At 37.9% G+C, this 24,768-nt stretch overlaps 2 protein-coding genes across 3 annotated transcripts; one reads left to right on the forward strand and one right to left on the reverse strand.

The window, feature by feature from the left end:
• On the forward strand, positions 1-5,894 carry zbtb2a (zinc finger and BTB domain containing 2a). Of its 2 annotated transcripts, XM_056477766.1 has the most exons (4): positions 1-137; positions 2,806-2,988; positions 4,459-4,579; positions 4,682-5,894. In XM_056477766.1, the coding sequence occupies exons 2-4, from the start codon at positions 2,816-2,818 to the stop codon at positions 5,615-5,617; spliced, it is 1,230 nt and encodes a 409-aa protein (XP_056333741.1). In that variant the 5' UTR covers positions 1-137; positions 2,806-2,815; the 3' UTR covers positions 5,618-5,894. The 2 variants fall into 2 exon arrangements, with proteins under 2 accessions (XP_056333741.1, XP_056333740.1); XM_056477765.1 differs by having other exon boundaries at positions 4,459-5,894.
• On the reverse strand, positions 5,858-24,403 carry akap12a (A kinase (PRKA) anchor protein 12a). Its single transcript, XM_056477763.1, has 4 exons — positions 24,189-24,403; positions 17,151-17,250; positions 8,712-17,016; positions 5,858-8,632 (listed from the first exon to the last, which is right to left on the reverse strand). Exons 1-3 carry the CDS (start codon positions 24,306-24,308, stop codon positions 8,747-8,749), a joined length of 8,490 nt encoding a protein of 2,829 aa, XP_056333738.1. The 5' UTR covers positions 24,309-24,403; the 3' UTR covers positions 5,858-8,632; positions 8,712-8,746.
• Between the last annotated feature and the right edge of the window lie 365 nt (positions 24,404-24,768).

Below are 24,768 nucleotides of genomic sequence, written 5' to 3' on the forward strand. Positions count from 1 at the left end.
TCAAAGCCTCCGGAAAACAGCAGCAGATCTTTGGCTGACTGAACTCAGACTGCGCGGTCAAAACATTTCCTCCTTTTTTCCCAGCCTACAAACCAACCCGAATAAAGCGTCTGAATTCTGTCTACAAGAACAACGCGGTGAGTGACGTCTTATTTGAAACAACAGTTTAATAAGTCGTCGGCTTGTTGTTTACGATGCGCGCTATCGATTACAACGCGGATCCTGACTGAATAGGATCAATGTTTTGACCGTTTTCTTCCTGACGTGGCTTTCGTTTATTGAAAGAGTGTCGTTTTCAATTCTCTGTCCATCTCTGATTTTCTTCGCTTTTTAATTAGTGTAACGTTATGTTGTTGGGTTCATTGCGTGAGCGCGTGTTTCCTATTTGTCCGCGGAAACTTTTGTACTCGAATTCACCAGAATGGGCGGGGCTTCAACACACATACACACACACACACACACACACACAGACAGATGCCTCAAAACATATTTAGACACTGAAGTAGGACATTCTGTGGTCTCTTTTCGTTTTTTTAATATAATTTTGTTTTTGCATGTGCTCAATTGTATGTTTTTGTTATAATTATGGGAACAGATGAATGTTACCCTACACGTAAATTGTATATAAAGTCAAGTCTACACATAGGTTTATAATCACCAAAATATAATTAAATGTTTAATGAGGAATGTAAATTGACTGACCTGAGCAGAGAAGATTGCCAGCCATCAAGAGTTCAAGGACAAAACACACTTAATACACTTGATTGAACGTACACATAGACATCACATATATATTTTACAACTTTTGAGATAAAGTTGGTTTTATATTTGCACATTTGTTCAGTGACAACTTGACACGCTCCTTGTATAGTTTACCATGGTACTTTCAATATATTAAGGTAAAGTTGGTTTTATATCAGCACATTCGTTTAGTGACTACTTGTGATACGCTTCCTATATTTTTTACCATGGTACTTTGAACGAATTTGCTAATATAAAACCAACTTAGCACATTCGTTCAGTGCCAACTTGTGACATGCTCCCTATACTGTTTACCATGGTACTTTGAACGAATTTGCTAATATAAAACCAGCTTTGCCTCAATATATTCAGTGACAACTTGTGATGCGCTTCCTATATTGTTTATCATAGTACTTTGAATATATTTAGGTAAAGTTGTTTTTTTATATTAGCACAGTCGTTCAGTGACAACTTGTGACATGCTCCCTATATTGTTTACCATGGTACTTTGAACGAATTTGCTAATATAAAACCAGCTTTACCTCAATATATTCAGTGACAACTTGTGACTTGCTCCCTATATTGTTTACCATAGTACTTTGAATATATTGAGGTAAAGTTGGTTTTATATTAGCAAATTTGTTCAGTAACAACTTGTGACACGCTCCCTATATTTTTTACCATGGTACTTTGAATATATTGAGGTAAAGTTGGTTTTATATCAGCACATTCGTTCAGTGACTACATGTGATACGCTTCCTATATGGTTTACCATGGTACTTTGAACGAATTTGCTAATATAAAACCAGCTTTGCCTCAATATATTCAGTGACAACTTGTGATGCGCTTCCTATATTGTTTATCATAGTACTTTAAATATATTTAGGTAAAGTTGTTTTTTTATATTAGCACATTCGTTCAGTGACAACTTGTGACACGCTCCCTATATTGTTTACCATGGTACTTTGAACGAATTTGCTAATATAAAACCAGCTTTACCTCAATATATTTAGTGACAACTTGTGACTCGCTCCCTATATTGTTTACCATAGTACTTTGAATATATTGAGGTAAAGTTGGTTTTATATTAGCAAATTCGTTCAGTGACAACTTGTGACACGCTCCCTATGTTGTTTACTATGGTACTTTAAATACATTGAGGTAAAGTTGGTTTTATATTAGCACATTCGTTCAGTGACAACTTGTGACACGCTCCCTATATTGTTTACCATGGTACTTTGAACGAATTTGCTAATATAAAACCAGCTTTACCTCAATATATTCAGTGACAACTTGTGACTCGCTCCCTATATTGTTTACCATAGTACTTTGAATATATTGAGGTAAAGTTGGTTTTATATTAGCAAATTCGTTCAGTGACAACTTGTGACACGCTCCCTATGTTGTTTACTATGGTACTTTGAATATATTGAGGTAAAGTTGGTTTTATATTAGCACATTCGATCAGTGACAACTTGTGACACGCTCCCTATGTTGTTTACCATGGTACTTTGAATATATTGAGGTAAAGTTGGTTTTATATTAGCAAATTCGTTCAGTGACAACTTGTGACAGGCTCCCTATGTTGTTTGCCATGGTACTTTTAATATTTGGTCTCGAAATCACATGTTAGTATGACTTCAAAGCAACATTAGGACTATTTATTGTGCGAACAGTGTTTTGTTAGTCATTGATTGCTAATAAGATTTCACTATTTAGAATTTGCAGAGAATACTTTTCTAAAATTATATTGCTAAGTAGAAAGTCCAAATGTATAAATATGAAACCAACTTTACATTAATTATACAACTGCAGGTTAACTATGCTTGTATATATTAACTTTAACTGTGAAAAGCTATTAATTACTATTTAATTAAAGTTATTGATAACTAATTAAGTTATGGTAACTAATAACCTTAACTGTTCTGATTTTGATTAATACAATAATGTGCTCCTTTTGTAAAGCTGCTTTGAAACAATAATTATCATGAAAAGCGCTATTCAATTAAACTTGAATTGACTGGTAAAAATTAAGTACTTTAATTTGTGTATGTGTGTTTTCAGGAGGAAAAAAATGGACTTGGCCCATCATGGTCTTGTTCTTCTGAAGCGCCTCAATGCTCAGCGAGAGTTTGGTTTTCTCTGTGATTGTACTGTGGCCATCGGAGATGTTCTTTTCAAAGCCCATAAAGCTGTTCTTGCTGCGTTCTCAAACTACTTCCGCATGCTCTTCATCCATCAGGAAAGGTAATGTGAATTTGTTTCCAAAAAGGTTTTATTTAAATTTGGAGTACATTTAAATGGGCTATATGTAGAACTCTCAAGCCTTTATAATTTGTAAAACTCAATATGCTCATGGCAAATATTTATATACATTTTTTGAGTCTTTAAATAATAGGTTGCATTTGCAGGGATATGTATGGTGGCTGAGAAAGCTCAAATGTGCTGCAAGTTAAGAAAATATTAAAATAGAAAGACACTAGCAAATTAATGAAATATCTTCATCATTTTGACAACACATGTTCGCACAAATTCTCACAACACATGGAAATACAGAAACGTGCTAGAAATACCACAGACTGCAATGGAAAAACAACAATTCCAGTGACTCGTGACCCCCACTATGCTCGGAGGTGGTCATAAACATACAAACATTGCACACAACGGTGCACACACTATATAAACACAAGCATAATGATAACACAAAAAATGCAACAGTTTAACAGCCATTAGGGTTGGGCCGATAGACGATGCCATCGCCGATAGACAACACGGGCATTCTGTCTGAATGGGGAAACATCAAATTCTCCCAAACTGTTAGCCAAGCTTACAATTACATTACATATTTGGAATCACCAATAAAATTAAGCAACAGCTGTACCATAAGTTTCGTTTCTAAACGTTCAAACAAAATCTGCATTTTTTTCAGGGTGCCCAAGCTAATGCGCATGTGCGATGGTTTCGTGATCTCCTTCCTTTCCAATCTCATTTATGGCAGGGTTACACATTATCATCCTCTGGATAGTGCTTCGTCAGATCGCGCTGTTCTTCTGAAGTAATCCACAACTCTGTCTTTATGGCGAATCTCCTCCAGAAATCACAGCGACTCTTTGTTTAAAAGTTTGTGGGCGTTTGAGTACTTTCTGTCATGTGATGTGCGATTGACAAGATGGACTTTACCTTGCGTGCGTTTCATACAGAATACAAAACCAGAAAACATTTGTTTTCAAGTGCACTTAATTTATTTAAAAGTACAGATTTCAAGCTTTGTGTGGATATATTTCTTATGTCTCTGAAGCAAGTATTCGCTGAGATTCCAATGTGTTTGTTGTCCACCAAACTGTCGTAAAAGCACATGTCTGGTCCGAGCTTCCCCCCGAAGAAACGTCAGTCTATAGCGATCGATGATTGGCTCCTGTGCTAGTAGGCGGGGCTTCATTCGCCATGTTAACATTACACTTTTCCCCATTCAAAACTATACGAGTGACATGTCTTGTGTATTCTAGAGTCTTTGCTATAGATCGGATTATAATTATTTTTTTTTTAGCATCACACAATAATATCAGTTTAGAATGGCTTTCAGTACATGTAAATGCCACATCTTTGAAGATTATTTCACATTAGAATCAGTCTACAAGTTTCAAGTAGGAAAAAAATATTAATACATAGTCTATAACATTGCTAAATAATTTTTTTCCTGCTTCTCTTTTTTTGTAGTGACTGTGTTCGCCTGAAGCCTTCAGACATCCAGGCCGATATCTTTAGCTACCTGCTTAATTTAATGTACACTGGAAAATTTACCGCACAACCCATCGACCCGATTCGCCTAGAGCAAGGGGTAAAATTTCTGCACGCCTATCCCTTATTACAGGAGGCAAGTCTTCTTATAAACCCCGAATCCCAGTATACACCTTTGACAAACTCCCTTTACGGCATCCAGATCCCTGATCAGACGTGCAGCCGGCCTGAAAGAAACTCAACATCCAAGGATGACGTTTATGCTAAAAGCTCTGATGTTTTTGGCCGTGAATTTTTGGAAAACACTGATATGGATTATAGATCCCCACAACCTGTTGGCATAGACTCGCCCACCCAGAACCCTGCAGCCACGATGGTCCAACACCTCACATATGGCATAATGAGTAGAAGTGCTTCTTCCAGAAAGCATTACACATGCAATTACTGTGGAGTCCGATTTAACCAGAGATGCAAGTTAAAGGAACATCTACTGGTCCACACCAACCAAGCAACCGAGCCACAGGTATCAGCCCCGCAAAATGGTCACAATATTGATCTTGAATGTCAGGATATAGAGGAAGACCATTTGCATGCTGACAGTGATGTTATTAGTGATACCGATCAACAGGCGTGGATGGAGGACACCCCACCACCTTCCGAAATCGCCGATATAGACAACCTGGATGGCACTGAGATGGGCCGTGAAATGAAGCGGCGTAAATTTGAGTGTCCGACCTGCGCTCGCAAGTTTATTCAGAAGAGCCACTGGCGGGAGCACATGTACATTCACACAGGAAAACCGTACAAATGCAGTGCTTGTGCAAAGAACTTCTGCAGAGCGAACCAGGCTGCTCGACATGTTTGTTTGAGCCAGGATGCAGATTCATATATTATGGTTAATAAACAAAGCTTGGTTCTGTGTGGCGGAGAAGACAACAGTCAGGTGGAAGCTCTCTTCCAGACTTCAGAAAGACCCTATAAATGCAGCATGTGTGCAACACCATTTGCAAGTCCTTCAGAGGTTCCCAAACATCAGTGTTTGACTGAAAATGAAGCTGCGGCATCAGCAGAATATTCAATGGCGGAGAATGAAAATCAGGATTTGGCAGCTCCTCCTGAAGTAACCACTCCATCTTAAGTCATCTCTTGCAGTGCCAATGTTTAACTTTTTATGTTTCATTATGGATTCAGATTCTTTTTTTAAAAAGTCAAATGTGCTTTGTTTGTAATTTTGTGCCTAAGAGGTTTAATTGTTTGAATCTAATAAAATGGCAGTATTATTTACTGTTTAAAGCATCCTCCGTTGCAGATGGAAAAAGAAACCAATATTTTATCAAAGCAGTTGTACATTGACATCTGATAAACCATGAGCCACAGATGGGTAAAGTTTCCTTTATTTAAATAAAACTTGAAATATAATTCATGTTAAGACATACATTTAAAAATGCGTCAAAATCCAGGAACTATATCCCTGTATTTAGTGCATAGGTCTCAAGCTAGATTCCTGGAGAGCCGCAGCTCTGCACAGTTTTGCTCCAGCCTTAATCAAACACAGCTTATCCAACTAATCAAGGTGATCAAGACTACTAGAGACTAGCAGGGGTGTCCAAACTTGGTCCTGGAGGGCTGGTGTCCTGCATAGATTAGCTCCAACTTTTTTCAACACACCTTCCTGAAAGTTACTAGTATACCTAGGAAGAGCTTGATTAGCTAGTCTGGGCTAATCAAGTTTGGGCACCCCTGGACTATAGGGTATATGCACAGCTAGTGTTCCCATACTGATACTCTTCCGGTGAATGGTTAATGTGACTTTTTTTTTTCAATTTTACAGAGGTTCATTTTACAGCATTGATGTTGTAATGTAATTAAAATACAATCAGTTAAATAGACTTCAGTGTTCATTTAAGGCATACTCGCACTATGTACGGTTCCCTTGGGCCAAAGCATGCTTGTCCCCCCTCCCGTCTCCCTTGACGGCCCGCACTCACATTACATTCAGGCCTGGACATGCTTACGTCATCGATGATGCACTGTTCAGTAAGCGCTTTCGCTCAGCATAGCGAAGATTTATTTAGTTATATTGTTTTAGTCCTTTGGGATGCGGTGACACGCAGTCAAATATTTCGCCACACAGATCAGCCACACTTGACGCTCATAGACAATCATAAAGTCCTTGTGCTGCAGGAATTATGAGGTTTGCTAAAGTGCAGTGAGGGGTTTGCATCTTTAATAATCTATGACAGTTTGCATTCATTGAACAGTAATAATGATTAATAAATCAATATGAAATAATACCGTAAAAGGCACGTCTCATCTTCAGTTTCGGGCTCAGGCGTGCTTTGCACTCGCACTACAAGCATACTGCGCCAAAGCCCAAGTGAACCGTGCTCTGGCACACCTCTTCCAACCGGGCCAGGGCTGGCCAAGTGAACCTTGCCTGTGCCTGATTCAGAGCATTCGCACTTCTCAAACGATCCGGGAAACGGGCCTAGGCACGGTTCGGTTAGCATAGTGTGAGTACACCCTTCGTTCAGGGGTGTCCAAACTCAGTCCTAAAGTTTATCTCCAACTTGTTTTAACACACCTGCCAGAAAGTTTCTGGTAATATCTAGTAAGAGCTTGATTAGCTGGTTCAGGTGTGTTTGATTAGGGCTAAAGCTCTCCAGGACACCGTTCATCCAAAACCGAGTTTGGACACCCCTGATTCAGTTGTTCAAGCATAAAGCGAGATGAAAAGACTTTTAAATACACATGCCCATCAGGGTCAGCAGACTAGCGCAGAAACACCATTGAATATATTAGGGTAAAATAAATGTTAATGTTTTAAATACATGGTGTGGAAAAAAAGTAATGTAATGCAGTGCTTTTTGAACAATCGGAGACACCCTTTATATCGTATATCAATCAGGCAGTGAAGATGGTTGATTTTTTAAAGAAAACCTTTAACGTACCGATTTTGTAAAGGCATACAGTTCACCGGAAGCTCATGACCCAGGTTACTGAAAAATTAAGTCCTTCCGCATACTTTTCCATATACCCTGTTAAGCAGGTTAGAGTTAGAGATGGTTGGAACTAAACTATGCAGAGCTGCGGCCCTCCAGGAATTGAGTTTAAGACCATTGATTTTAGTGGATGGTTAATATTGCAATTCTTCCAATTATGCATAGTATAATATACTCAAACCTTCTGTACAGGTGGTTTCAAACACTTCATCAAACAAATCTTGATTTCAATGCAGTAATGGCTTATTCGGTCAGTTCAAATGCTTTGAACACGGTCATGGTAGCTTATATAATGTTTAAAAATGTAAAACCATTGAGTGAATATGCAGTAGTAATAGGTCTTTTAACACTGAGTGAAAAAACAAGCCAATAACTCCAAAAATGCATGCTTATTTTATGCTGATAGTAGTCGAGTACTTTCTTAAACTGTAAATTAAACCTCATTGGTGACAATGACACATAGCAATGTGTAATAAAAAATAAATTGTACGATTTTGATTGCTCAAAATTTAATTTTAGTTACAAATTAAGTGATTTAATCTTACTGAACACCATTTACATCTCTCTTAATGAAGCATGATTGGGGTTTTTTACTTTGGTAAACTGTAAATTACTGTTTAGAGTATAGAAGAAAGAGGTTTATCAAAAGGCATATGATGGTTTAAAATAAATATACCTCCTTATTTATTTAATTAGTACATTTCTTAAAATACCAGGCATCGTAATTGCCTTCAGCAATGACACTTGTTTTACTATACATGCCAAACTGTCAAATCTATAGGATATAATGCGTACAAATACTTTTATATTATAACCAAACTTTTTGTTTTAGTTACGTAACAGCTTAATGTGGGATAAGCTAACATCAGAGTCAGGATAAAAATAATAAGCCCATTGATAAATATCCTTAGTATAAATATGATAAAATAGCTGCTTTTTATGGTTTTAAATACTGCATTATTTTCTTTGTCAAAGTAAAATGTAATGCTTGATCAAAGAACGTCAAGGAAATTGATGTTTTGAAGCAATTTTACTTCTCAGTGGTGTGGTCATTTCTTTGTTGTATAGAAATGTGAGTCCCGGCTGATTTTGTGCTGCACATGGCTTCTTCCAGATGTGAAAGTTCTTATCTTTTGTTGTTAAACTTGGATCTGAAATGATACAATCAGTATTTTAAATAACAAAATAAAGCTTTAACAGAAAATTTGGAAATATAATGAAGTCACTTACTAACAAAATCCTGTTTGTGGTTTAGCATGCCACTATCAAATTACAGCTTCGGATGCTTGTTTAGCAGCAGTATCTTGGGGTTCATCCTCTGTGTGTGTCAACTGACAGGGGGAGTCTCCAATGTTATCTACAGCATCCTCCCAGACATCCTCCTCTATCTCTGGCTGAGGTTCTGTTGAAGTAACTACAGCCTCGTGTGGCATGGGACCTTTAGGATTTTTTTGAATTGATGTTTTTACCTCGTGTTGTTGTACAGCATCTTCAAATACAACAGAAGGCTCTGTGTTTGCTTTCTTTATGTCCTCTGCAACTACTTGCACTATTGCTTCCTTTACATCTGGTGTCACAACAGGTTGAGGTGTAGCTGGTGCCTCTACAACTGGGGCTAAAGTAAGTGCCTCTGCTACCTCTGTTTGCTGCTTTGCCTTTTCTTCTGAAACTACAGCTGGTGTCTCCATCACAGTCCCAATTGGTGGTGTTTTTACAGAGGCTGTGGCTGGTGTTGTTGGTGTCTGTGCTACTTGCTCTCCAACTGGGGTCACAACAGGTGATTCTGTTATAGGGACCACAGGAATTGGTGTCTCTGTCACTGCTGATGTTGGCTTTACTGCTAGAGTTTCTACTGCTGGACTCTTAACTGGTATTTCTGCTGTTGTGGTCACTGGTGGTAGAACTACTGGAGGTGCAGTCTCTTTTACGATCACTGATACCAAAGCTGGTGTCTGTACCATTGGGATCATAACAGGTCTCTCTGTCAATGCAATTGTAGTTGGTGCTGTAGTTTCTAGTACTAGACTTAGAACTGACCTTTCTACCACTGAAGTCAAAATTGGTGTTGTCATTACTGGGGTCTCTGCTACTAGAGTTGGTTTTAGTACTGGAGTTTCAACTGGGACCACAACAGGTTTTTCTGCTGAAGCAAATACTGGGAGTGCAGTCTCTGTTACAGTCACTAAAACCTGACGTGGTGACTGTACCATTGGAGTCATAACTGGTGTCTCAGTCACTGCAGCTGGTTTTGTAACTGGAGTTTCTACTACTGGAGTCAAAACTGCTGTCTTAGTCACTGATGGAGGTGAAGTCTCTGTTACCTTCACTGAAACCTGTTCTGATATCTGTACCACTGGGGTCAAAATTGGTGTCTCGGTAACTGCAGCTGGAGCTGGTTTTACAACTGAAGTTTCCACTACTTGAGTCAAAACTGTTGTCTCAGCTCCCACTGGAGAGGAAGTCTCTGTTACCCTCATTGAAACCTGTTCTGATATCTGTACCACCGGGGTCAAATCTGGTGTCTCAGTAACTGCAGATGGAGCTGCTTTTACAACTGCAGTTTCTACTACTGCAGCCAAAACTGATGTCTCAGCCACTGCTGGAGGTGAAGTCTCTGTTACCTTCATTGAAACCTTCTCTGATATCTCTACCACTGGGGTCAAAACAGGTGGCTGAACCACTGCAACTGGAGTTGAATTTACAGCAGGAGTTTCTTCTCTTGAAGTAACTCCTGAAGCATCTGCAGGAGGTACAATCTCTTTTACTATCCCTGAAACCTGACCTGCTGTCTGCTCCACTGGGGTCACAACTGGTGTCTCAACCACAGCAACTACTGGAGACTTTACAACAAGAGTTTCTACAGCTGGGATCATGGCAGGGGTTTCTACTGGTGCAGTTACTCCTGAAACAACTGATGGAGGTGAAGTCTCTGATACTCTGACTGAACCTTGGCCTGGTGCCTGTACCACTGGGGGCACAACTGGGATCTCAACCACTGCAACTGGAATATCTACAACTGGGATCATGGAAGGCACTTCTACTGCTGCAGTTACTCCTGAAATAATTGCTTGAGGTAAAGTCTCTGTTTCTCTGACTGAATCCTGGGCTAGTGCCTGAACTGCTGGGAGCACACCAGTTGTCTCTACCGCTCCTAATTGAGTTGACGTTACAATAGGAGTCTCTACAACTGGTATCGCTAGACGTGTTTCAACTGCTGAAACAATTACCAGAGGTGCAGTCTCTTTTACCATCAGTAAATCCTGACTTGGTGTCTGTATCACTTTGGTCATAATTGGTATCTCATCCATTACAACTGGAGTTTCTACAACTGGGATCATGATAGGTGCTTCTACTGCTGCAGTTACTCCTGAAACAACTGGTAAAGGTGAAGTCTCTATTACTCTGGCTGAGCCCTGGCATGATGTCTGAACCACTGGGGTTACAGCTGGAGCATCAAGCACTGAAACAGGAGTTGAAGTTAAAACTAGATTTTCTGTAACTGTCATCACGGCAGATGTTTCTACTGCTGAAACAACTGCTGGAGGTGCAGTCTCTTTTACTATCACTGAAACTTCACCTGGTATCTGTACCACTGGGGTCACAACTGGCATCTCAATCACTGCAACTGGAGTTGACTTTACAACTTGAGTTTCTACAACTGGTATTATGGCAGGTGCTTCTACTGCTGAAACGTCTACTGGAGGTGAAGTCTCTGATACTAGCGATGAAACCTGATCTAATTTCACAACTGGTGGCTCAACCACTGGAACTTCAGTTGACTTTACAGTGGGAGTTTGTACAACAGTAATCAAAGGGAGTGTTTCTACTGCTGAAACCACTGTTGGAGGTGCAGTCTCTTTCACTGTTTCTGAAACCAGGCCTAGTATCTCTACCACTGGGGTCTCAACTGGTAATTCAAAATTTGTAACTGGTGTTGCCATTACAACTGGAGTTTCTACAACTGAGATTATGGCAGGTGTTTCTACTGCTGCTGTTATATCCGAAACAATTGTTGGAGGTGAAGCCTCTGTTACTCGGACCAAACCCTGTCCTGGTGTCTCTGCCATTGGGTGGACAGCTTGTGCCTCAACCACTGCAACTTGAGTTAACTTTACAACAGGATATTCTTCAGCTGGGATCACAGGAGGTGTTTCTACTGCTGAAATGACTGCTGATAGTGCAGTCTCCTTTGCTTTCTCTGAAACCTGTTTTGGCATTAGTACCACTGGTGTCACAACTGGTGTCTCAACCATTGCAAATGAAGATAACTTTACAGTTGGAGTTTGTACAACTGGGATTGTGGCAGGTGTTTCTACTGCTGCAGTTACTGAAACAACTCCTGGAGGTGAAGTCTCTGTTACTCTGACTGTTTCTTCTACTGGGATTACAGCTGATACTGCTACAGATGTTGTGATTGGAGCTTCTGCTTCTGTTACAGTTACTGACATTTGAGTTGGTGTTTGTAATACCACTGTAGATGAAGTTGCATGGGGAGCTTCTAATACTGGGATCACAATTCTTCCGGGCACTACTGGAGTTACATCTGTTGTAACTACTACAGGACATGCGGCCTCTGTTACTGTCATTGGAACCCTAGCTTGTATCTCAGCATCTGTTGTCTGCATTAATGCAGCAATAGTTGGTTTTACTGATGTGAGAGAAACAACAGGAATTTCTTTAACATTGTCCAGTGGTGTTTCTGCAAATGAAGTCAAATCTAGGGTAACTTCTTTTAAAGGCACAGATGTTATAGCTGGTGACATTATCACTGAATCTATATCTGGTGTCTGTACCACTGGGATCTCTACCACATCTGGCTTTACCGCTGTGGCTGCTGTTGTTTCTAATACTGTTGCTTCAACTACTGGAGACGAACCCTCTGTCATTATAATTGAGCCAAGATTTGGTGCTGTTACCACTGGAATCACATTCTGTATCTCTACTACTGGGGCCACCACAGTCCTAACAATCACTGATTCAACCTTTGGTGTTTCTATTGCTCTTGGTTCAACACTTGCGTCTTTCACTTCATCTAAAACCCTTGACTCATGGCTTTGAGTTAAAACTGGTGCTACTTCATCTAAAGGTGTAGCAGGTGTAACTACCACAGAAATAACAGTTGGCTTCTCCACATGTTCTTTGATCACTGTTGTCAACTCTGTTGTGTCAGCATCTATGATTTGGGAAGTGTGAGTATCAGTTGTTTTTGTAGTAGATGTAACCACTGGTGTTTCTACTTCAAGTTCTGCAACAACTGATGTGACTATAGGTCTCTCTACTTCCAGTTCAGTTACTACAGCTGACTCTACTGTAACTTCTGTTACTACTGGCATTTCTACCTTTGGTTCTGTCACTTCAAGCGTTGCAGCCCTGAGTGCACTCTCTACTTTTGTTTGTACTTCAGAAACAGTAACGTCTGGCATTTCTGCTGTAACTTCAGACCTCAATGGTGGCACCTGTTCTTTGGGAATTACTTCTGTCACTGCTGGTATTTCATCTTTATTATCTGCCTTGTCTACCTGCAACTCTTTTGACAGTGTCATTTCTGTTATCTGTCTAAGGGGTTCACATTTTTGCATTGAATCTGCATTTGCTTTATTCTCTTCAGTCACGGTCATCCTTGAGTCAACCCTTTCTGGTTTCAGTATGGGAGCAACAGCCTCTTTATAATTTTCATCTGGAATATCTGTTCTTATTGTATCTGTTAATGTCACTGCTGGGGCCTGGTCACTATCTTTTGCTACACCATGAACTACAGTAATTTCAGATGAATCACCCTCTTGTTCTGTTGCCTTTTGTAGCTCAGACATTGTCAGTACCTGTGCTTCTGGTTCGGCCACTGTACCTTTCTCTTGCTCTAATTGTTTTGTTGTCTTCTCAATAATGGCAACCATCTCTAAAACTTTGCCAGTCTTGTTATTCTCACTTGTTTGTAGTTGTTCATTTTGTTGGGTGTCTTGACTACACTCCTCTGTTTGAAAAATCACAATTTCTTCTGGTACAGCTTTTACTTCCACCTCTGCTGAAGGTGTCCATAGAATTGTTGGTATGGCTTCACAGCTAACTTCACCTTCTGTTGGTGTTTTTGTGGACTCAAGTACATCTTTTGAAAACTCAGAAACAACAGGTATTATTTTTTCAGTTTCTCCTTTTTCAGTTTCTCCAACAGCTATGTCAGGAGATTCACTCATACTGTTTAAATTGGTCGAAAGATCTTGATACTCTGTTTCGTTGCTTTCAGTGTCTGTTAAAGGTTGCCCATTCTTTAGAGAAAGTTCATCTTTCACAAAAATCCTGTCAGCTCTGTCATGTGCATTGTCCACCACTTTGTTGTCATCCACATCTGTATCAGTAACTTCTTTATGGGCCTCTTCAACCTTCTCGGATACAGGTTCTGTGAGTGCCTTCTCGGCTGGCAACTGTTCTTTCACTAATAAATCATCTATAGATTCTGATATATTTTCAGTCTTAACATTTTGAACAACTTCTGAAGAAACAACATCCCCAGTCTCTTCTTCTAAATGATCTTCCTTAATCTCCTGCTGTGTAATTTTTTCGTCACCACTTGCTTCCATTTTCTCACCGATGTCCTTGATAGACATGTCACCTGAATTGTCTACTGATAAATCAGCATCTTTTACATCAGCTTGTATTGATGGAACATCTTTTATTTGTAAACTGTCTTCTAACACAATTGTCTCTACTTGTACTTGATCTGTAATTGGGCTAATAATATTAACATTCTCTTTGATTTCCGGGCACTCAACTGCTGAGGCAGTGTCTTCTACAGGGGCATCTGTGGCTTTGGTAATATCAAGAATTTTGTTTACAGTTTCTTGTTCAACTACCTGAGAAAGTGTATCCAGTGTAGCTTCAGCAGCTGCTAGTTGATTACATTCAAATTCATCTGCTGAACAAGATGGACACTCCATTTCAGGACCATGGGTGTTATCTGACATAACCTGATCCAGGCCAGATTCACTTTGCTTTGTGTCAATATCTCGTCTAAGTTCAATACCAGTTGTACTTTCCTCTTTTTTGTCCTGTATATGAGTCTCCTCTGATTCATCCACAAGAGGCTCTGTGACTAACTGAATTACTTGCACCCTGTCTTGTTCACTTTCAGTAGTAGATTCTTTTTCATTCACAATCATTTCCTGAAACTCAGTCTTCACATTCTTGATTTCAGCTTCATAGACCTCATCTGTCCCAAATCTCGCAACTTCAAGTTCATCTGTAAAGTTATCAGAGGCTAATTCAGTTGGGACAGTATCACAGACCTCAAGTATTGCCTCCACCAAGGGTGCAGGGAGATGTTTTTCAACAGACTCAATTTCTTGAGATACTAGGCCTATGCATATTGCTGTTGCCTCAGTTTTCTTATGTGCAACCAAAACCTTTGTTTCCTCTGGTGTGGATGACTGTACAATATAAGGTGAAAATGACACAGCCAGAGTTTTTTTACTTTCATCCTTTGTAGTTACCGATTGAACACTTGGAGTCATACAAATGGATTGAATAGCTTCATGTAGAATTGCATCTGATGTTTGTACATCATATTCAGCCGACATTGGTGTAACATGTCCAGATGACCTTGGTGATTCAGTTAGCTGTGAAAGAGCTGAAACCATTTCAGTCGTGTCATCCCCAAAAAAACTTTCTGGTTCGGGGGCAGTAACTGCATCAGCTGTCAACTCCACAATGTCCTCAGCTAAGGTGTCATCTTGTGTTGTCCACTCAGCAGATGATACTGGTGTTTCAATGCTTTCCTCAATGATGCCTTCCTCTGGTATATCACTCAGTTGTTGATGTTTGCTCAAAAAGTCTGTCAGTTCTTCAAAGTCCTCTGAGAGGGATTGTATAATTGCTGGTGCAGTGTTACTTGAAACTTTAGCTACAACCTTGAATGTGTCCTTTTCTAATGCCTGTGAGGGGATTTCTGGCATCTCATGCTCTATTGTGATTTCAACTCGTTGCTCATTCATCTCCTTCAAAGTTTCAGGTTCAATCACTTCATACTCAGACAATGGAATAATAGCTGGTGTTTCATCATCTTCATCATCTGATTCATGATCCTTAGCAGCCTCATCAGAGGATGTCTGGTCTTGTCTTGCCTCCGATTTTCTCTTTTTATGACCAGGAATAAGTTTCTTCATAGAAAATAATTCATCTTTGCTCATTTCCCCATCAGAAGGTATCTGCTCAGGTGTACTACTTTCACCGGGTCTAACCTTCCGCTTTGGGGTGACCATTTTTTTAAACGTTTTCCATGTGGATCCCACCTCCCCTTCTGCAGGACTTCCGGTTTGTTCATTCGATGATGTCAGATGATCATAATCACCCTCAATGGAACTTCCCAGTGGAGAATCTGTCACTTTCTCTTGTTCCTGTCCTGTCATTTCATTCTCATTTGTTTTTCTAGCCCTTTTTTTAGCAGAGCCACCACAAATCAGTGCCTCCCAGGAAACAGTGGTGTCAGATTTCTTTTTGGACTCCTGAGGGCCTACATCACCTACCGGTTCCTCATCAGCAGGTTTTGGTTCCCTGACTGTTGGTTCTTCAATTATTGGTTCCCCAATTAATGGTTCCTCTGCTTTCCCAAGCTCTGTGACTTCTGAGGATGGTTTTGGCTGTTCAGAGACTTGTTCCTCAACCTCAACCACCTTTTCCACAGCTTTACCTTCTCTTTGCCTTCTTGAGGAAAATTTCCGGAAAAGTCTTTTAAGTGGGCTTCCTTGTACCCTATCTTTCTCTAAAGAATTCTGAAGCTCTCCTTCTGGTAACAAACTGTCATCGCCTTTCTCCTGTGAATCTTTGCCTTCCTCTGATATAATATAAGGGATATCAAGGCACATGCATTTACTGTCCTGTTTTTCAGTCTCCTCTTCAGCAATTTTCTTTTCATTTTCTTTGAGTTCCTCTTCCTTACTCTCTTTTTGTATTTCCTCTTCTTTCTTTTTCTTTCTTAAACTGGCAAAGATTCCCTGTGTAAAGAATTGCTTGATTGGGGACATTGGTTCCTCTGGCTCAAGGCTTGACTCTTTCTCCATTTCTTTACCTGGTGTGTCCACCACATGAAAGTCCACTATCTTTATGTCCTGATCTGGCTCTGTTTCATTGTCTGTTTGTTGAGAAGGAGGTTCTGCTGCATCAGAAGACACCTCAATTTTATGAGTCTCATCAGGTGTGATTTTAATTGCAGCCACATCACTATCCTCATCTTTGGCATCCTCTGAGGCATCAGCTTCTTTTAGCTCATTCTCTTCAGTCTCTTTTTGCTCATTTGCTTGAGTCTTTTCACATGTGTCTTTTTTTAGGGTCAACTTAAATCCAACAAATCGGAAGATTCTTTTGAAGCCAACCTCATTGATATCATTCACCTGGTTGTCCACCTCAGTTTCTTCTTTCAAATTCACACCAGCATTGACCATCTCACTGCTCTCATTCTTAGTGTTCGGTTGAAGAGAATCCAAATTCTGTAGGTCTTCGAGGGTTTCTGTGCCATCTTCTTTTAATGTGACAAACCCAGAGCTGACTGACAAATAAATAAAAATTGTAGTATGCATTATAAATACATAAAATATTTGCACATGAATATTTACAACTATATAAAAGGGCTGTTCTTATTACTATGGGAAACATTGAGGGAGTTATAACAGTTTCACCTACCATCTGCAAGTACTCTGTCCTCAAATTGGCAATTTAATTCATCTGCAGGGTCCTTTGTCTTTGCATTCAGATTGGAGATCTGTCCATTTGTCTGTAGCAGCTAAGAAAAAGGAAGCACAGATTAAAGAGTGACAAATAAGATAAAGAATGGATGTAGAATATAAGTCATGACAGGACCCACATGGAATCTGTGCCTTCTGATGAACTTGATTGCTGATAGAAAGATTGTTCACCCTGTGAACATCTATTGCTTAATATGAATATACTGCACATATTCTATTTATATTTAGTCATTTAGCAGATGCTTTGGAGGCTATGTTGGGGGTTGAGTGTTGGGTTAAACTCACCTCATAAAAATTAGATGTTACGAAACACCAACATGGTGTGGCTAAATATCAACTATGGTATAAATGGCCTTGGGAGTAGGTAAGCAAGCAAGTTTTGTACAAAGCAACTTACAGTTAAGGAGGCATTCAGTGAAATAAGAAGTCACACAAGTACACACAAGTACTAAAGGAACTATTAGTGCTCAGAGAAGTAAGTGCTAGAGTAAGGAGATTGGGTGTTTTTATAGAGAAGTGTGCCTCACACAGGTGGTTTGTCAAGCCCACTCAATTGTGTGTAGAACCCATCGTAAATGCACAATGCTTTTTGTAAGAAAGTGTCAGGTGCAAGTGCAATACTGGTGCAGGTGTCAGAGAGATGAAACAGTGTGTTTTCTGCAGGTGGTCTGTCAAGCCCACTCACTTGTGTGAGGCTTGTGCGGTGTGGTGGGGGGAGAGAAATATTTAGGAGTAAATATTTACTTCTATTTATTTCAGTTGTAAATACTTTTTACATTTATCTACTTTTTAAATATATTCAGTTTTTATAAATATATTTGTTAATACTGAATATGTAAATCTTAAAATTTTTAGATGATTTGTCCGTTCAATACAATTTGTGAAGTAATTATGTCTTTAAGTGGATGTATTATAGACCTACTGTAGTTGTTTAACAAACATTCATTCATTCATTTTCCTTCAGCTTAGTCTCTATTTCAGAGGTCGCCACAGCGGAATGAACCACCTTTTACCAAATAAGTGGTTCTAATCGAATGATTGCATTTTAACCTTAAATAAAAAAAGTCCATTGTTTTTAAATTTCCTTAAAGGTTTTAGCTCTTATACACTCAAAATTGCTCAGCAGAAGTCTGCAGATTATTTACAAAAGTTAGAAGTTAGTTTATATTGTAAAGTATATTGTAAATCACTTGAATTCTCAGAATTTTATTTTTACCAATTTAGTTTGTTTTAATGAAAACCTATGGGCAAAACATCACCCAGGCGGTTACAATGCAGGTCAAGGGTTAATAACTTTAATAAAATTAATCATTTTTAATAAGATCACATACATTGTAAGACCCAACAGCCAAGTTTATCGCATGAAATGAGTGTAGTTAACTCAAACTTGACTGAAAGTTATTTCGACTCATTTGAAAAGAGTTTTGAACTCAGTGTTGAAGGTGATGAGTTAATTAAATACCTCATTACTTCAACTTAAATGGAGTAAGTTCACAGTGCTCATATAGATTAGTTATTGAACTCAAATGGTTTGTAGCAATCGGTTTCCTCAAACGGTTTGAGTTGACTTAACTTAATGGGTTTTACAGTACTCGGTTGGTTTAAATTATCTTCATTTTTTGGGTTTCACTGTGCTCAAATTGCTTCATTTACTCAAATGGATTAAGTTGACAGTACTCATTAGGATCAGTTTTTGAACTTAAATGGTTTGTTGCAATCGGTTTACTCAAATGGTTTTTACCTTAACTTATTGGCTTAAGGTAACAATGAATAAACAAACTATGTATAATAAAAAAACAACCACCTCATAGGGTTATAGTTAAAATAATTAATTAATTGCAAATGTAAATCCCCATAAATTATTTGTCATTGTAGTTCTTATGCTTCTATATATTATTTTATCTAACCTTCTCGTTGAGTTTGTTGTATTATAGTTTACATCAGCACTGCTCACTCAAAAACAATTGAAGTGCATGCAAGTTAAGCAATTACCCAAACATTTGACAAAGTTTATCACAATATTTTTTGACTACATAATCTGAACAAAAACCACCTAACCACAATGTAGTTTGATGAAGATGGCCCTTGGGATAACCAACAAAACAAAATAAACGAACCCATTCATGAGTTTCAGATGACTCTCCTTTGACTAAAAGCCATCTCACAGACTTCCTGTTAAACCATGGCTGACCTCATCATGTTTTACATGGAAAAATCAATGCACACCACGCAGTAGGAGAAAATTCCTACAATCCTTTGGGAATAAGAGCACTACAAATATCCTTGGCCATTATTGTGCACTAAGGCTGCAGTTATTTATTCTATTGAAATTGAAATTGTGATTAAGTATAATTATTACAATTTACAGTTGAAGTCAGAATTATTAGCCCCCCTGTATATTGCTTTCCTCATTTTAATGGAGAGAAGATTTCTAAACACAATAGTTTCAATAACTGATTTCTATTATCTTTGCCATGATGACAGTAAATAATATTTGACTAAAGTGACATTTAAAGGCTTAACTAGGTTAATAGGCAAGTTAGGATAATTAGGCAAGTCATTGTGTAACAGTGGTTTGTTCTGTAGACAATCCAAAACAAATCTAGCTTAAAGGGGCTAACAATATTAACCTTAAAAATGACTTTAAAAATTACGAACTGCTTTCATTCTAGCCGAAATAAAACAAATAAGACTTTCTCTAGAAGAAAAAATATTATAGGAAATACTGTGAAACATTCCTTGCTCTGTTAAACATCGCTTGGGAAATATTTTATATTGAAAAAAAAAATCTAATAATAATAATTTTGACTTTAACTTTACATTTATTAATGCTTTAAATGGCTTTTTACCATTATTTGAAGCTATTTTCATGCCATAATATTATATATAAATATCAGAATAATAAAACAATTATTGCTTTTCTCATTGCCACAAATGTCAGTGTTACATTGGTTTAGCTCCTTGCAATATCCATACAACTGAATAAAATGTAATAATGGACACAGTATTAATGCACACATTAGTACAAAACAACTGATAAACCCAAATACTGAGAAGAAATGGAATTGCATTGTTATAATTACATTTATTGTCGGCAATATAAAATGTAATATTGCATTTAAAATTTCCAACCTTCACTTAATGCAATGAAATAATCCAAACAAACAAACATCAAAGGTCAAACTAGAAATTCAGTTCACATGAAGAGAAGCCGTGTAGCAGCGAGTAACATTGTGTAATTTAATTTGGCTTCATTTTTAGAGAATGGAAAGTTTCTTTGTCGGCCTTTAGGGGTGCATAGGTTGTCACTGTTATTAAATTATTTAGCCAAAATAATAATGTTAAAATGTGCATGATTTTATCCAAAACATGACTTACTACTACAGTTCTTATACCACACGAAGACAGACTCTTCATCAATGTCTTGAAAACCAGCACAAATATGACAATTCAAAATTCGTGATTTCAAGATAGAAATGAATGCAAATCACAATCATTTTAACATTTAGAAAACCTAAGCTAAATAATCTGAACTAACTGAAATCTTATTCAGTTTTATCACTAAAGTGAATTTAGGCCAAACATCTACACTCACCGGCCACTTTATTAGGTACACCAGTCCAACTGCTAGTTATCACAAATTTTTTATCAGCCAATCACGTGGCTGCAACTCAATGCATTTAGGCATGTAGACATGGTCTAGACGATCTGCTGCAGTTCAAAGCGAGCATCAGAAGAAAGGTGATTTAAGTGACTGAGTATTCTGAGTATTTCAGAATTTGCTGATCTGGGATTTTCACGCACAACCATCTCTAGGGTTTACAGAGAATGGTCAGGAAAAAGAGAAAATATCCAGTGAGCGGCATTTCTGTGGGCGCAAATGCCTTGTTGATACCAAAGGTCAGAGGAGAATGGCCAGACTGGTTCAAGCTAATAGAAAGGCAACAGTAACTCAAATTTGCATCACAGATGTGCGGCCGACAAATCTGCAGCAACTGTGTTATGCTATCATGTTAATATATGGACCAAAATCTCCAAGGAATATTACCAGTACCTTATTGAATCTATGCCATGAAGGATTAAGGCAGTTCTGATAGCAAAAGGTGGTCCAACCTTGTACTAGTAAGGTGTACCTAATAAAGTGGCCAGTGAGTTCATCTAATCTTCCTTTAGCTTTTATTAGTGATTTAAAAACAATGAACGTGAGGATATTTAATTCATGGGCATTGTTGAAAACTCCTGATAAATCTTTTTTAACCAAAATAAAAACAAAAACATGTTTACTCAAATGTAAGAGATCTTTCAGTGTATGCTACATCTGAAAATCTGGTGTGCTGCCTTCTAATAGGAGAGAAAAACAGAAATTAAAGTCGCTTTTTCACATTTATTGTTTCTCCTATTAAAAAAAAAAATCTATTGAGTATATTATTGCTTCTGCATGCTATTTCTCTTAATTTTGTCCTTGTGAACTCTTATTTGTCCCCTGCAGTTTCAGACAATGTCTCAAACTGTGTTCAGCTCCAGAAACAAAGGCTGCGACCAAAAGCCGTCGATTTCAGCATGAACTTTTCACCATCGAATATTTAAAGGACGAAATGCATTAGACTATTTCTCTGCAATTACTTTGTCAAGTCACCTTATTTGAAAACATTTTATTTAACCAAAAAAATTTGGTAAGACTTTGCAGTAAGGTTGTATTAGTTCATGTATTTACCAACATGAACACAATGCATTTATTACAGTACTTATTCATCTTTGTTAATGTTAGTTAATGGAAATAAAGTTGTTCATTAACTTAGTCATTAACTAATGTTAACAAGCATGAATGTGGATGTTAATAATGCATTAGTAAATGTTGATGTGTTAACTAACAAAAACTACTATTTTAAAATGTGACCAAGAATTTTATAATACATCCCCAAAAAAAAAAAAAAAATACTACAGTAAATTATAGTAAATACTATATTGTTTTTGATACACTTTTTACAGTATACTGTGTATATATATATATATGTATGTATGTATGTATGTATGTATGTATATATATATATGTATATATATATATATATATATATATATATATATATATATATATATATATATATATATATATATATATATATATATTTATTTATTTGAAAGAATTTACAACAGTTTGTTAATGAATGCCACACTCTAAATATTGCTGTGTTGTATTAAGCCTGCTGAAGAAACAGCTTAAACCAGCCTAAGCTGTTTGGCTGGTTTTAGCTGGTTGACCAGTCCATTCCAGGCCGGTTTCCAGCCATTTCCAGCCTGGTCTTAAGTTGGACATAGCTAGTTTTGGCTTGGTTGGTCAAGCTGGTTTTAGCTGGTCGCCTGACCAGCTAAGACTAGGCTGGAAATGGCTGGCCAAAACCCCTCTAAATCCAGGCTGATCAACCAGCCTATGCTGGTTTAAGCAGTTTTTTTCAGCAGGACTTCAGTGTTTGCTGAAATCAGAACAAACCCAAGGTTTGGATAATTTTTCACATTACATTTAAATGAAACCCATGTTTGACCTAATGTTAGGTTAAAACATCCCAGCTTGTTTTAGACTGTATGGGATACTATATTATTAACCAAAATAAACTGATATACTGTAAAAACAAAACCAAAAAAATCATCTTCAGTTTGTAATATACTCTATAGTTGTAGAAAACAATTAGCATTGCACTGTTTATTTTACAGTAGGTGTTGTATTATCATTACAGCTATAAAATTACCACAATAGACTATATAAAATTCCTTAACTATATAGTATGCCTAAAAAAACACTACAGTATTTACTATAGTATTTTTTCTTGTGGTATAAAAAATCTCAAATTGTTAATTAATCTGCAACATTGTAAGCGTCACGCTACCTTAAAGCGATAGTTCACTCAATAATGTAAATTCTGTCATTCTTTACTTAGCCTTCACTTGTTTCAAACTTTAATAAGTTAAGACACTGTACTATTAGAATTTCAGAAAATCAGCAATAGATTAACTCTGGTTTTTACCAAGTAAAGAATTCTCAAGCAGCATAACAATAAACTCTGGTCAAAAAATGGTGTTTGCTCCGTCTCCCTTTCAGATTTTGAAACATAACTTAAAACAGTCCAGTAAACGTGGAGCAAACCATTACAAACAAAGAAGTAGGGATGAAATAGCGAATGTACAGAACGAAACATATAAACTGTAATTTAAGCACTATTAATAAATTGTATTAAATTAAATTACGGCTCTTACAGATACTTTGAAGAAAGCTGAAAACGTAACCATTGACTTCCATAGTATTTGTTTTTCCCACTAATGTTCACAGGTTTCCAGCTTTACTCAAAATATCTTCGTTTGAGTTGAACAGAAATAAGAAACTCATGTAGTAATTAAACCACTTGAAGTTTAGAATAGAAACATCTAACTATTGACTTTCATACAGTGGTGTTTTTGGATTTTGGAAATCTTGTACACTTTTCAAGCTTTCAAGCAGGTTGCTGCGTTTATAAAGTGCCCTTGTCTTGAGGTTGTTCAGTATAAAGTGATTTACTGTCTGTTTTCGATTTGATTGGAACAGGACTGATTTTTCTACTCAGCCAATCCTCATAGACAAGAAAAATGATGAAGTGATTGAAGGAAAATAAAGGAGTATAAGTACTGATACAGCACTAAAAATGTACTCAAGTGAAAGTAAAAACTACCCAATTACAGTAATTTGAGTATTAGTTTCCCCCACTAATGGTTACAGGTTTACAGCTTTCTTCAAAATATCTTCTTTTGAGTTTGAAACCACTTGAAGGTGAGTACATTTTAATTTTGGGGTGAACTATCCCTTTAAAACAATTCTGCCTAGGTATGCATGTGTATTTGGTATTATGTTTTGACATACAGCCCCATGCTTGTCCTTAGATTCATATATATGCATTTGAAACTTTCTAAAGCATTTCTCTGCAGCAGGAGGCGAGCTTCGCGGTTTTACCTTGTCATCCGCAGCACCGCCGTCTTCCGGAGCATCGCTCCCAGCTGCAGTGAGCTCCTCCGCGGCCGCGTCCTCCTCACCTCTGCTGTCCCGGCGAGCGGATGATGTCGCAGCTCCCATTTCACAATCCTGCTCTCCTTCTCTGCCCTTTCCTCTCTTTCACCAGATGTAAATGCAAAGCGAAAGGGGGGATATCCACAGATGCGTGCTGTGCGGTGGTCGGACTCAGAAGTGATGCAGTTTGGCTCGATGCAAACTCTTTTAGGACACATCCTCCCTGCATCACATGAACACACACGCCTCGACGCATCCGTGGGACAGAGAAGTCCTGGGATGACCGAAAAGAAAAAAAAAAAAAACTCGACGATGCAAGTATTTTTCCTCATAATTATGTTTCTATATTCATCGCACTGGTTTATATATAGGCCATTCAGTGATTGCATTAGAACCAACTGGAGGCTTTGACTTATGCTATGTGGAATGAACTATAACTTTAAATGCTGTAATGTTCTCATGGGACCTGTGGAAACAAAACAACTCCATTTTATTCTAATTCAACCCTTAGATTGTGTTGCAAAAA

This window comes from Danio aesculapii, chromosome 17, assembly GCF_903798145.1.
Source record: "Danio aesculapii chromosome 17, fDanAes4.1, whole genome shotgun sequence".
Taxonomy (NCBI): Eukaryota; Metazoa; Chordata; class Actinopteri; order Cypriniformes; family Danionidae; genus Danio; species Danio aesculapii.